The sequence below is a fragment of the Phasianus colchicus genome, chromosome Z (genome assembly GCF_987193195.1).
Source record: "Phasianus colchicus chromosome Z, bPhaCol1.hap1.1, whole genome shotgun sequence".
Lineage (NCBI taxonomy): Eukaryota > Metazoa > Chordata > Aves > Galliformes > Phasianidae > Phasianus > Phasianus colchicus.
In genome coordinates, this window is record NC_143476.1 from 23,440,002 (window position 1) to 23,454,043 (window position 14,042).

The 14,042-nt window shown below is 41.1% G+C and overlaps 2 protein-coding genes across 5 annotated transcripts in view; one reads left to right on the forward strand and one right to left on the reverse strand.

The window, feature by feature from the left end:
- The window catches only part of PIGG (phosphatidylinositol glycan anchor biosynthesis class G (EMM blood group)), a 128,418-nt gene that overhangs the window by 78,032 nt on the left and 36,344 nt on the right, over positions 1 to 14,042 (reverse strand). For 3 of the 4 annotated variants that reach the window (XM_090131772.1, XM_090131769.1, XM_090131770.1), the window contains 2 exons: positions 11,506 to 11,697; positions 6,434 to 6,743 (listed from right to left, as the gene is read on the reverse strand). In XM_090131772.1, coding sequence (XP_089987898.1) covers positions 6,434 to 6,743; positions 11,506 to 11,697 — 502 coding nt within the window. The remainder of the gene's footprint in view (positions 1 to 6,433; positions 6,744 to 11,505; positions 11,698 to 14,042) is intronic. The other variant, XM_090131771.1, reaches the window with a different exon arrangement.
- LOC149912740 (E3 ubiquitin-protein ligase Topors-like) lies at positions 98 to 1,033 on the forward strand. Its single transcript, XM_090131774.1, has one exon. It carries the CDS (start codon positions 98 to 100, stop codon positions 1,031 to 1,033), a length of 936 nt encoding a protein of 311 aa, XP_089987900.1.

The following is a 14,042-nucleotide window of genomic DNA, read 5'->3' on the forward strand; positions in this document are numbered from 1 at the left end:
TGTCCTCTTCCAGCGTGACACCTGCTGCTGTAGCGTCGGTGCTGGGGAGTGCGTTGCCATCTCCCGCTCCCCCTAGCCCACCACAACTGGTGGGAGCATGGAGGCAGCGTTAGACACCCGCTGCCCCGTGTGCCTGGACAACTGGGACAGCGCAGCGTACACCATGCCGTGCTGCCACCAGTTCTGCTTCCCCTGCATCCAGCGGTGGACGAGCACCAGGCCACAATGTCCGCTTTGCAAACGGGCTGTGGAGTCCATCATCCACACAGTGCAAGCGGACAACGACTACAAGGAGCTGGTCCTCCGACCAGCTGCCGTGGCACCCATCGCCACACAGAGCCCTGCAGGCCCCCGCGCAGCCCGGCCATGGCCTGCAATGCCCAGGAGTCCCGTGGGTGGCCTCTCCTCTGCCACCTGGGCTTCCCTTTTCAGGGAGCACCCGGCCCTGCTGCAGCCCCTGCGCTCCTGGCTGCAGCGGAAACTGCGCCGAATCCTGGGCACTGAGGAGCTGCACGCAAATACACTGGCCGACGGTGTCATCTCAGCCCTGCGCCTCGTCGGCCTGGAGGAGGAGATCCTGAGAGAAAGGCTGGATCTCGACCTGCAGGGCCAAACAAGGAACTTCGTAAGGCAGTTCATCGCCTTCACTGTGCAGAGGTGTGGCAGGGAGGCTCACCGCTTGCTGGGCCTCAACGTCACCCCTGCTGCTGGGGCACGGGAGGCCACTGCATCAGAGCCCAGAGCTGCCCCGCAAGAAGAGGCTCCTGTCCCTGGCCCAGCACCCTCCAGCAGCCCCGCCAGCACCAACAGGGATGAAATGCGGGGCATGACAGGAGAGGTGCTCCATGGGAGTCCCAGCTGCCCACCTTCCAACCCTGTGACGGTTACCGTCGAGCAGGCAGCGTCCCATGAGGAGCCAGGGCCCTCTCACACCAGCCTACCTCAGCGGCCCCGGCGAGCCCCAAAGAGGAAGGCCAGCGACTGCCAGGCCTCAGCATCACCCAAGAAGAGGCCACCCCGCCGGCAGGAATAGACCAGGGGCAGAGCTGATGAGACCGGGGCCGGGCAGCAGCTGGGACACACACCGGCCCCAACGGACCCTTGTCATCAGTGTCCAATTCCACCACGGAAATAAAGTAGAAAGAAAGACCGCAAAAATACGTGTTGGTATTGCTAACAGCACAGGGGTTGTTGCTTCCCCATCCTTGACGCTTTCTCTCCTTTCTCCTGCTGCCATGCCACTGCTGGCACTGCTGCAGTGCAGGCAAGGGGACTGGCTTCAGAGAGGGGAAGGGCAGATTTCTGCACCTGCGGGGGAGAACACCCCCAGAGCGCGCTACGGCTGGCGTTCGCCCAGGACGCCCTGGCAAACGGTGTCCTGGGCTGCATGGGGCCGGGTGCTACCGGCAGACTGAAGGGTGGTTATTCTGCCCCTCTGCTCAGCTCAGAGGAGGCCACATTTGGAGCTCTGGGCCCTGAGCTGGGCTCCCCAGGGCAAGGGAGACCGGGTGTTGTTGTTCATTTTGCACGTCCATAGCCCTGGGATTGCAAACTGTCCCTGACCCACCTGCCCCGTGGTAGCTGGGCTTGGTGGGATGTGGTCTATTTGGAGGGCTGGAAGGCTCGGTATGAGGAGCAGGGTTTGTGCCCAGCCTTGCGGAGGAGCCCGTCCTCCACCCCATGTGACATGCCCTCCAATATCTGCATCACAAGCTGCACACAGCCTCTGTTGGGGTTAGCCCGCTGGAGCAGGCCTAGGAATCCTGCTGGACACCAGGCTGAACCAGCACGGAGTCATGACACTCTGCCTTTTTCTTTTTACTTGCTTACTCCTTTACTCATAGCCATCTTGCCTACAGCATTAGAATAAGACCTTCTGTTTTGGACACTTTCTCATTTATTTGATTTATTAGCTTCAGTTTCAATTATATTGGATTATATTGTATTATCTCTCATTCTGCTATCATATTAAATTAGCTTCCTTTCTTATTGTCACTGCTTTATTCGCCATCTTGGCTCACCTCCCCACCTTTTCCCTTCCCCCCTTCCTCTTTTCTTAGGGCATAGGATTATGGGTCCCTTCATCCCCTGTCACAGAACCAGTCCAAACCGGTTTAGATCAGAATACTATGTAATAACAAAGTTTCTTTAGCAAAACTGCTGGAAGAATTTTCTTCTGTTCTTTAAGCTTTATTTCCAAACAGGAAATCTTATTCTCAATACAGACTGAGAGCTAGCTACCTGCCAACTGAAGTGTCACCTTTGATTAGATTTTGAGGGATGTTTGTAGCCTATGTAATTTTATGAGCTACCAACACTTCTGCTCTGCTTTTCTGCAGTAATAGTTTGCACATCACATAGCTAATTGTGAAGTTGGAAAAAAAAAAAAAAAAGACCACCACCTGTTAGGCTTGTATGATTCAGTTTGTTCTCTCTCATAGCTACAGAACAGTTTCTTCAACAGAGAATAAATGAAACAAGCTATTATCCTGAACAGGAGCATTTTGGTCCAACTTTTCATCTCCATCCTATAAAGGGAATCTACTTTAAATGCCATTAAAGCATTTTGAAATGATTACTGAAAACTTTCTAAGAGTGAGGAACAGTGGAGAATTCCACCTACCTTTAAAACTTTTTTTACTTAGCATAATTGATTGCTCTATTTTCAAATCATCTCTAGGAACATGAAGGCCACAATCAAAACTGGTATTTCTAAGACCCTTCCTATTCTACTGCATTCCATTTGACATTTCACTCTGTCTAGGACATACAGTAGAGGTAGGTAGATACATGCCTTGGTTTTCAGAGTAGATAGCAAAAGAAAAATCTGCTAGAGACTGCTGTCAATATTTTCTAGAATGGATACGTTCTTTTAAGGGTACCGTGCTAGAAAGAATACAAATTAAGCAATTACTTAGCTAAATTATGTTAAATTCAGAAGAATTTCTTCAGAGCTGTAGTTTACAGACAAATGATCAGACAAAACATGACAGCTCCTTATCTGAATCTGTTCTGTTTCATACATGGAACATAATAATAAACCAATCTCAGAAAGAAAATGGCAGGGGGAGAGTGGGAAGCTTTGGACTGCTTCTCGTAGAAGCTTTGGGAATTATCACTCTCCATTCTTCATTCTTTGTTGAACCAACAAAGGAGGCATAAAGAATGGTCAAGAAATCATGCCACTACAATGCATGCAATACCCTTCTGAGCTTTGAATGCTGTGATTCAGCAGCATGTCTACATACAGAGAGGCTTGCTGCCTCATAAGATCTAATTTTTAAAACATCCTCAAGTTTGCTGAAATCTTTACCATGCTAAATGTAGTTACTCTCAAAGGAAAGACAACTAGAAGAAATGTCAAAACTGCCAAGAGGACAGTGGGAAATGCACAATATCCAACAGTACAATGTGCAGATAATTCACATGGAAGTCACTTCTGATCTTCTAGAAATCAAAAAGCTCCTTGATAAGGATAGTAGTAAGTGCAAAAAATTAGTCAATAATGTAAGAAGAGAAATCTTAAAACAAATATCTTCCTAGTAACACCAATATAAAACCACTGAAAAATCCACGTGTGCTGAAAGATCTGTTACCTTACTTTGGTATAGGACAAATACATTTCATTGGTATAGTATAATTACATTTATAGGAAAAAAGATTCTTGGTACAGCAGAGACACATGGAAAGATACATTTTCCAAACTTTTTGCAACTTCTTGCACAAGTGTTATTTCACAATGTTTTTTTTTTACAGCAATCAGATTGAAGAAAATAAAAAAGTATTTCCACAGCAAATATAATATCTCAAGAAGTTCTTGTTTTCCTTGTAACATCCTAACAGGAAAATTGATGCAGTGCAGATCAAATAAGTGGACAGAGAAGTGGACTGAAAACTGACTCAGCTGCTCTGCATACAGAGTTCTGATCAGCAGCACAAACTCCACCTGGAGGCCACTCACTAGCATCCAACCACAGGGCTTCACACACTGGGGCCATCTTCCTTAAAAGGAGATGGCAGAGACAATATTCTCAGCAAGTCTACATGCAGTGCCATTCAAACGGTCCTGAGCAGGCCAGTAAAATGGGCTGACAACAAACTCATGAAGTTCAACAGCAGGAAATGACAAATCATGCACATGGGGAAGAATAAACTCATGTGCCAGGATGGGCTGGGGGATGACACTGGAAAAGCAGCTTGGCTGAGAAGAACATAAGTTGTCCTGGTGGACACAATCCTGTCTATTAGCCAGCCACATACCATTGGGTCACAGAAGACCAGTAACACCTAGGACTGCAGTGGGGAGAGCACTGCTAGCTGTCTCAAATTGACATTCCATTCCCTCTCTTTAGCAGTAGTGAGATCACACTTGTGGTGCTGGCTTCAATTCCAGGCTTCCCAGAAAAAGAAAGACATGGACATGCTAGAGTAGGTCCACTGATAGACCACAACCATGATGTTGGGAAAAAATGCAGCTGTTGTACAAACATCATCAGGAAAATAGACTGTGTTCTGTTTGAGAAGAGAAAGCTAAGCAAGGATCATAAACAGTGTATATAAATAAATTAATGAGAGAGTGTAAGAAGATGTAGTCAGACTCCTTTCAGTATTGTCTGTTGCAGGGATGACAAGCAATAGGCATGAACTGAAATCTAAGTTTTTTCACTAGTTAGGTTGCATACATACTGGGAGAGATTGCCCAGAGAGGCTGTAGAGTGTCCATCTTTGCAGTATTTAAAATCAGTCTGGATACATCCCTGAGTAACCTGAACTTGCTGAACCACTTGTTAATTGGTGGATGTTGGACTGAAAAATCTCCGGAAGTGCCTCAGCCTCAACTATTTCCTGATTTGATGGTTCTGTGAAATTCTCAGCCAACTCCAACAATTCATCATCACTGAAAACAGAATCATAGAAGGACTTGGGTTGGAAGGGACCTTTAAGATCATCTAGTTCCAACCCCCTGCTACACACAACGATATCTCCCACTAGAGCAGGTTGCTCAAAGCCCCCTCCAGCCTGGCCTTGTATACTTTCAGGGAGGGGGCATCCACAACCTCACTGTGCAACTTGTTCTAGTGTTTCACCACCTTCACAACAAAGAATTTCTTCCTAATATCTAGTCTAAATCTACCCTCTTCCAGTTTAAAGCCATTTCCTCTCGTCCTGTTGCTACCTGCCCTTAAGAAAAGTTCCTCCCCAGCTTTCCTGTAGACTCCTTCAGGTACTGGAAAATAGATGCTTTACAAAACATTAAAATTAAACATTAAAATTATTCTTTATTAGTCTCTTTTCCATAGTTAGGACTTTCTTGTCAGCCTACCCACCATTTCTGACCGTTGGTTTTGTTAAATACCTCAGTATGCAGAAGCCTTCAGCCTCTTTCCAGTCCCACTAAAGGCTGCTCTCGAAGATAATCATCAGAATTGGCTGTGTGAATTGTAATGCTCTACACATGCAAAAGATATTCAATCAAGAAATGTTACCTCCTTGGAGCAGGAGGTAGAAGCAAAACTGGTTAGGAAGGGATGAAACACAATGATGGTATGCCCACCAATGATCCTCTGTCCTGACGTGCATTCTCAGAGCAAAGTTAAGCCAACACTCAAACTGTACTAACAGAATTAGAAAGTATGTGAAATACCCTAAGCTTGACTACAGTTTAACATCCTCAGCCATGCCTGGAAGTTACATCCAGCACAGCCCTTACCTTGAAGTTTGCAGCAAATCAGAAAGCCTAACTTTCTAAACCAGAATCTAACAACATGATTTCCAGCTTAACTAATGTTCTCTTAGGACACTGCTACATTAAGTTCCCAGCAGTAGCAGAAGAGCAAAGAGCCTCTCTTACTTTGATGCTAAAAAAAAAAAAAAAGTTTTTGTGTAATTGCAACCTTTTTTGCAATGGAAACAACAATGTTAGTGAAATTATTAGATTCTCCAGGAAAGATGATTCATTATAATAAGAACAGCAGTTAGTTTTGATTCTCCTAAGATGCCTTACATTGACAAAGAGATTCCCTTCAATTGTGATATACTGTGATGCTACTAAAGGTTTTGGAAGTCTCAAGATTCAGGTACAAAAAAGTATCTGTTACCGTTATTAATCAACTCAGCTCATATATTACAGTTTACAACCACCACAGTAGTAGCTAGGAAGTCTACAAACAGACCAAAGCCCTACGCTATACATAGCTAATATTCCTGACAATTGTGCAACTCTGCTCTGAGCGTATCACGTTATCAAGCACATACTCTTCCCTGATTCTGAGACAGGAACGTTAACCAGAAACATTGTTAGAAACATAATAATTCAGAGAACTCAGTGAATTCTCCCACTCCATGACTTAGTTGGCACTACACTTTCCATAAACACTTCTTTTGAAAAGCATTCCCCCTCCCAGCCCCATAGCAGGGAGAGCATTCAGCTTACCTGAAAATAGAAGAAAGCCTGGCCAAACCAGTAGTGCATTATGGTAATCTGGGCTGCATCAAATTTCAAAGGTCTCCAGATGTATTTTGTCATCATTGTCTGTATCAACAGACAAAATACCAAGACTGGTAAATTGTGTGGTCTAAATAGAAGGGCTGATAGTAGTACCAATCCACTATACACTTCCCATAGTCCTGTACTCTTCATACTGGAGTCTGCAGAAATAACCTGTGACTTCAGCAAATCTTTAGTGCCAGTGAAGACTATTCCAAGAACAAAGACATAAACAAAACGAGCTTCAGTAATTCCCCTAAAAAAGAAAAGAAAATAACATATGTGTATCTGAAAAAAGCAAACTAGAAGCATAAGTTACTCACTAGTATCAATTTCATAGGTCAAAAAGTCTTTTTCAAGAGAGATGCAAAAAGTCTGTTCATTCTGCCAAACAGACCAAGTTCTAATGCTAGTGATAGTACTGGCCCTTTTTTTTTTTTTTTTAATCAGTTGGCTTAGTCAAACATGCAGAATTCTAAAACTGGTTCCCGTTTAAATGACAATAACTTCCAATGAAAGTCAGCTTTTGGAGAATAGGTATCTCATTCAAAAAAATCTGTCAAAGGTCAGGGCCAGTAGGCTTATAAACTGTGGAATAAAATACTATGATTACAATTATTTTTTTTTAATTTCGGAAAAAAAAAAAACATTATGCACACATCCAAAATTTAGAATTCATTATTCCCAGGAATTATTAAGTCCTTTGTATACGAGTGGTGAATGAACATTGTCTTCTACAAAGGCAATATAGTTCACTTAGAAGTGAGAATTCTTGAGTCACCTGAACTTAAAAATACATTATCTTGTAAAGCATAAAGAATTGTTTCTTCAGGGAACAGAACAGTAAAGTTCACAGAGTTCTTGTGTTTCTGGCTCATGCAGAAATTAATCACCCTATTTCAGTATTTCCGGTAATTCTGATGTAATTATTACCAAAAATGTTCAAATACATTCATGCAGCTTTATGGACTGACCTTTATCAGGGGGTGTAGCGAGAGGACAAGATGTAAGGGTTCTAAACTTAAAACAGGGTATATTTAGATGAGACATTAGAATAAATTATTTACAGTAACAGTGGTGAGGCAGTTGCATAGGCTGCCCAGAGAAGCTGTGGTGCCCCATCCCTGGAGGCGCTCAAGGCCAGGTCGGATGGGGCCCTAGGCAGCTGAGTTGGTGGGGGGCAGCCCTGCCCATGGCAGGGGGTTGGAACTGGGTGGGCTTTATGGTCCTCTCCAACCCAAACTACTCTATAATTCCATAAACTCAGAAGCAAAATTTTAGGTAATTTTCAGATATTAGCCAACATTAAAGAAGTTAAGTGAAAAAATGAGATTAACTGGTTCATGGAATTAAAACTAAAAAAGTTTTTTAGCAAGAGCAGTACCCTCCACATCAATATGGTATATACACATCTTTTTAATTGTACAAACCATCATTATAACAAAGAACTCAAAAAAATTGAAGGCATATTTCCTTGCATTTTTTAATTTAGAGGTTATCTAAGCTCAGGTTATAGAAGAAGGGACATTCTTCAATTGTCTAATCCATCTTCCAGCAAGTGTCACGTTCGGAGAAAACACTTGTTTTAAGTAAAAGGGAAAAAGATGGGATATTAAAGCACTGATTCAGTCTTAAGTAAGCATGAATTAAAGATGCAGTGGCTACGTACAGATGAAAAAGCATATTACACAAAGCTATCCTTCTATCTGCATCTGTCTCCACTTTATGTCATACGTATGATAAAGATACTTCCAGACAAATTTGAAGGACATTCCAGGTCATTTATCATATCAGCCATCTAATCAAGGTGAGTTTGAAGTACTATGCTGACTTATCAGCTAACATCTGCAATGTACTAACATGTCTACCATCTTACTTGGCATGCTGTTCAGGAAGTTTTGCAGGAGCCACTGTGTTTAAAGAGTCAGTGATGCTGGACAAACAATGCTTCCTCTGTTAGGCCCTATATTATAGGTTTAAGAAGCCCATATACTAGCTCACTTACAGATGAAAAGTTCTGCTTCTTTCAGTAGGAATGGTTTGGGGAATATTTCATAATTGCAATAACCATTCCAATCAGAGAGACTACTATTTCATTAAATGTATATGGTAAAAGAATACATAAGGACCATCAAGCCCCACCCTGAAAGCATCTTGCTTAAACAAGAATCATAGAAAATACAGACTACAGTGAACATCTGTCCCAAGATGTATAAAATGAGTGTCTGGAGTCTTGTAGAGTATTTGCACTAACAAAAGCACAAAGATATTTCAGTTAAGATAATAATAAAAAAAAAACTTGTTAACTGCTCTCAGATAAACTGCCACTTCATTTCAAGCTGTGCTTTAAGTACAAGACCACAATATCTGCCAATAAAGCTTTATTTTCTAAAGCTTTGTTTCATTAATCTTGAGAGCATCTTTTAAATTACTATATAATTAGAGATTTATAAACATTTGACATGATTTAAGCACATTATCATGTTCACTATTTAAGGTGAAACAATATAAAAGCCCTTTATCTTTCTTCTTGTAATTAAAATCACTATGATGAGTACAGAATGAGAAAGTTCTCAGAAAAGGCTTTTGTCTTAAGTACTCCACTTATTTCTCTAATTGCATTCCATTTGTAGCTCAATCGCTGTATTTAATGTTTTGTCCCATACTGCAGTTTTTGTTTTTTTTTTCAATGCAACTCCAAGGACGTTACTCAAACACAAAAACGAGGTTAAACCCAGAAATCACACATGCTTTCAAAAATGCTTTCAATCAGAGCAAAATTCTGCAGATTAAAGTTTACCATCGTACAGAATTCATAGAATCATAGAATCGCTCAGGTTGGAAAAGACCTTAAAAATCATCGAGTCCAACCACAACCTAACCATACTGCCCTAACAACACTTCGATAAATCATGTCCCTGAGCACCACATCCAAACAGTTTCTAAACACATCCAGGGATGGTGACTCAACCACCACCCTGGGGAGCCTATTCCAGTGCTTAACAACCCTTTCTGTAAAGTTTTTCCTGATATCCAACCCAAACTTACCCTGGCACAACTTGAGGCCATTTCCCCTCGTCCTGTCACCTGTCACCAGTGAGAAGCGATCAGCCCCAGTCTTGCTGTGAGCATCTTTCAGATACTGGAAGAGAGCAATAAGGTCTCCCCTCAGCCTCCTCTTCCCCAGACTAAACAGTCCTAGTTCCTTCAGTCTCTCCTCACAGAACATATTCTCCAAAGCCCTTCACAAGCCTTGTTGCCTTTTTTTGGACCTGCTCCAGCACCTCCACGCCCTTTCTGTACTGAGGTGCCCAAAACTCAACACAGTACTCAAGATGGGGCATCACCAATGCCAAGTACAGGGGCAGGATGACTTCCCTAGTCCTGCTCACCACACCATTCCCAATATAAGCCAGGATGCCACTGGCCTTCTTGGTCAACTGGGCACACTGCTGGCTTATATTCAGCCAACTGTCCATCATTACACCAAGGTCCCTTTCTGTCAGACAGATTTCCAGCCACTCTTCCCCTAGTCTGTAGGGTTGCCTAGGGTTGTTGTGACTGAAATGCAAGACTCAACATTTGGCCCTACTGAAACTCATACCTTGTTTACCTTGGCCCATCAATCCAGTCTATCCAGGCCCCTCTGTAGTGCCTTTCTCCCCGCAGGCAGATCAACACTCCTTCCCAACTTGGTGTCATCTGCAAATTTACTGAGGAGCATTCAATCCCCTCATCAAGATCATTAATAAAGATGTTAAATAGAAGTGGCCCCCATACCAAGCTCTGGAGGACACCATTCATGACTGGCCGACAACGGAATTTAACTCCATTGACTACAACTCTTTGGGCCTGGCCATCCAGCTAGTGTTTAACCCAGCAGAGTGAACACCCATCCAAACCTGGGCAGTCAGCTTCTCCGTGAGGATGCTGTGGGGGACAGTGTGAAAGGTTTTGTCCAGGTAGACCACATCGACAGCCACTAAGCAGGTCACCTTGTCACAGAATGAAATCAGGTTTGTCAAACAAGATCTAACATTAGAACTATCTTCAATATTTGGAAAGATGGAATGTATGTAAATACATCTGTGTGTACATATATATAAATATATACAGGCACAAATACAGTTTATAAAGATGTCTTATTAGAAAATCTGATGTATATGTCCTAAAATCTTTTCCTGCAGGACTTTTTCCATCTGCATATCTTGTGAATTTCTGTCCTCTAATAAAAAAGACCCAAAAGAAACCACTTGTATCAAATTAAAAATGAGTGTGAGAGGAGGTTTATTGCATTTGTAAGACAGTAGTTATACTTGTCTTCCACAATCCTCTACTCCTCTTTGAATGCTCTTACTAACTCTGGAAGTTTTCCACAGCTCTGATATTTACAAGCCAGGTACAACCCAATGATAAAAGGCTCCACGAGAAAACTAAAGTCACTTAGCTACATTCCAGAAGTAATCACTGGTAAAAAGGCTAATAAATTCCTTACAGTTGCAGTGACTAGTTCTTTAAGAAATTTATATCCACTTTAAAGTACTCAGTACGCACTGTGCAGAACAATTTTGTTACAGTCATACATTACAAAAATATTCAACTGAGAAAGAAAGATATAGAAAAGCAACACTCTCAATTACTGTATAATCAGCCTTCAAAACTAGCAAACAGCTAAATGAACTTGACACGTTCTCTGCTAAATGTAGCAAATCCATCTAAAATAAGAGGAGATGGGAGTATTCGGGACTTCTTTCTAGCAAAAATACAGGGAACGACTACTGGATTTTCCTCTGATTAGTTCTTACCTGACTAACTTCTAATCTGACACAGTTACAGGACACTTCACAAGGCTTAAAATTACACATACAAGAACTGTGTGTCAGCCACCTACAAAATACAGTTTTATTCATAAGAATTTAGACTGTTATCAAACATAACATCCCTCTCCATCCTATCCCGATACCGAAAGTGTTAACACCTTTCTAGAAATAGATTTACATATCTGTTGATTAACTTACTTTGAAATATCTTTGCTGTCATGTTGCCATGGAAATATGACATTTCCAATGGCTGCCCGGTAACTGTAGACTCCCAGGAGCCCAAGTGCCATAGCAATTTTTGAAACCAGAGAGCATCTTCTTTGAACCAGAACAAAGATCATAAGTAGGGAAATTGCAGCCAAGACGGAGAGTTCAGACTTATGCTCAGAACTGCAGAAAAAGAAACATACAAACAAAAAACCTTCAAACTACTGTAATTACTGTGAAGCACATTTGACAGAGCCTTAGCTCTAAGTAGTCTATTGCCAAATTAATTATTGCACTGAGATATGTTATAAATTTTCCAAGAGGTATGGTAAAATATTTTAGTAGTTTCAAAAAATTGATTTTATTAATGATGCTTCCTATTCAAGAATGCATGCTTCATGTGGGATTGTGTTCCACCATATGCTAGCTATTCTCTTAATTATATAAAAACTGAGCTGCTTAATGCATAATGGAAAAGAGTAGAAGCTTTTATTTTCTTATTTATGCATTCTGAAACAGTACATTTTGACTACATTACAGCATTTCATTTTCTGAGACAAGGCATAAAAGATTCTTACATTATGAAATTAGAATTATTTTCCATTTCTAAATAACTGCACATGTATTTGTTTTGTTTAATTTTAGACATATGAAGTACTACCTAACTGCAATGAACAGAAATATACTTACTTTTAAAAATATATACACAATATATAAATAACACAATATGATTCTCTTACACAACAATCCCCTTGTAGTGGATCAATACATTCAAAGAATAGAGACAGAACTTGCATCATGGCCAAGAGTACAGATACAGTCTATTTATTCCCCTTCATCCTAAGTAACTAGCAGTCATTACAGACCTAAGAGCATTTCATTAAGCATGCTGCTAAAAGCTCTATATTTAAGTCTACAGTGATATCACTCGGTACTGCAAAATCTAAGGGGGTAAGGTAAAGATCTGCTCTTCATGCCTACTACAGCTAGCTACAAAATTCCAGAAAGGCCTTTATAATCCTAGAGTTGCTAAAATTTGCCTACTGCAAGTATTCTCAGCATCTCAAACAACTCAGAAATACTAATCTTATTAATTTACCTTCTTTTAAGAACATTATTCAGAGCATGATAACCATGTGTTCCATCTCTGTCTTCCACACTTCAAAATGTCACAATAAAAGATCATCAACTTCAGTGAAATGACACTAAGCCAGGACTGCATTAACTCTGATCACACTTATAAAACTCCAGTTTTACCTTTGATTTAATTAGAATTACAGTACTTCCAATAGGTCTACCCTCCTATTTGATGGTACATGCTTTATCAGGATTTTAACCAATATTTGTGACAGCTATTGTGCTTTGAAATGTCACAGATGAAAGGATACAGGGCAGAAAAACTGCCCTGTTAGCCTGCCCTGCAGGACCCAGTTCACAGAAGCACTTCATGGACAACTCCCAGGAGCTGCACTGCTCTCTGCAGAACAGCAGAGAAAAGCAACATGAACCAGAACATTATAGGATATATTATGTGCCCTTGGTATTTTTCCTCAGTAGTATTTTTCTTTACAGGAAGAGACTGAATAAGAAGTGAATGGATTCTTGCAGCATCTTGTGGAGATAGATATGCATAATGTCATATATACATAAGTACATAAAGAACTAATTCAGTAACCAGTGCATGTTTTAAAATTTACCACAAACAATCATTTAAAAGAATACCTTCAGGACGTATCCTCCTTAGTTATTGCATGACAGTGAGGTAAATCAAATCAGGCAAATTATTAAGAATATTCCTACCTGAAAGAAGTAATAAGCAGTGCTATATCCAGCAAGACTTTCAATAACATCTGCCATTCCCTATGAACCCTATGAACACTGCAAATCATACTCTGCGGGGGGAAAAAAAGAAAAAAAAAGAAAAAAGGGAAAAATAAAATAAAATAAAATCCTTAGAAAAGGCCCAGTGAAAAGGAAGGGTATTTTTAAATACTCGAGCACATCTGTCACTAATGGCACATTCTTTATTGCTAGCATGGGGGTTTATATCCAGCCTGTGTCTAAATGTTTCATAGAGTCTACTGAAGAAACAAATAAAACAGGATTTATAACGAGCTATGTTGAGTCACTATAGACCACCTACAGTTTCCACATTTACCAATCAAGGTTCTTCTAATTAGGCTGCTAAGCACACATTAAATTAGCATGTATACTGAAAGAGAACTGCAGTTGCTCAACACAGAATTCAGCCATTTAGCAAACTTCTCAATGAGATATCAATCCAAGAAATCCATGCAGAAACATGCTGCTCTAGCTCAGCAGAAATTTAGTGGTGTTTGCCTAAGCCACACAATGGAAATCAAAGAACCAGGAGTTTCACGATAGAGAGCCCGAATTAAAAAAGCAGCTTTGTCTGTATGCTCTTACTGTCACAGCTGGTGGTCTACACTTTCACACTTCTGGTGTTAAAGACATTTTCTTTGACTTGTTTCAACCTCACTTAATTCCTGCAAACTAGTAGAGTGAAG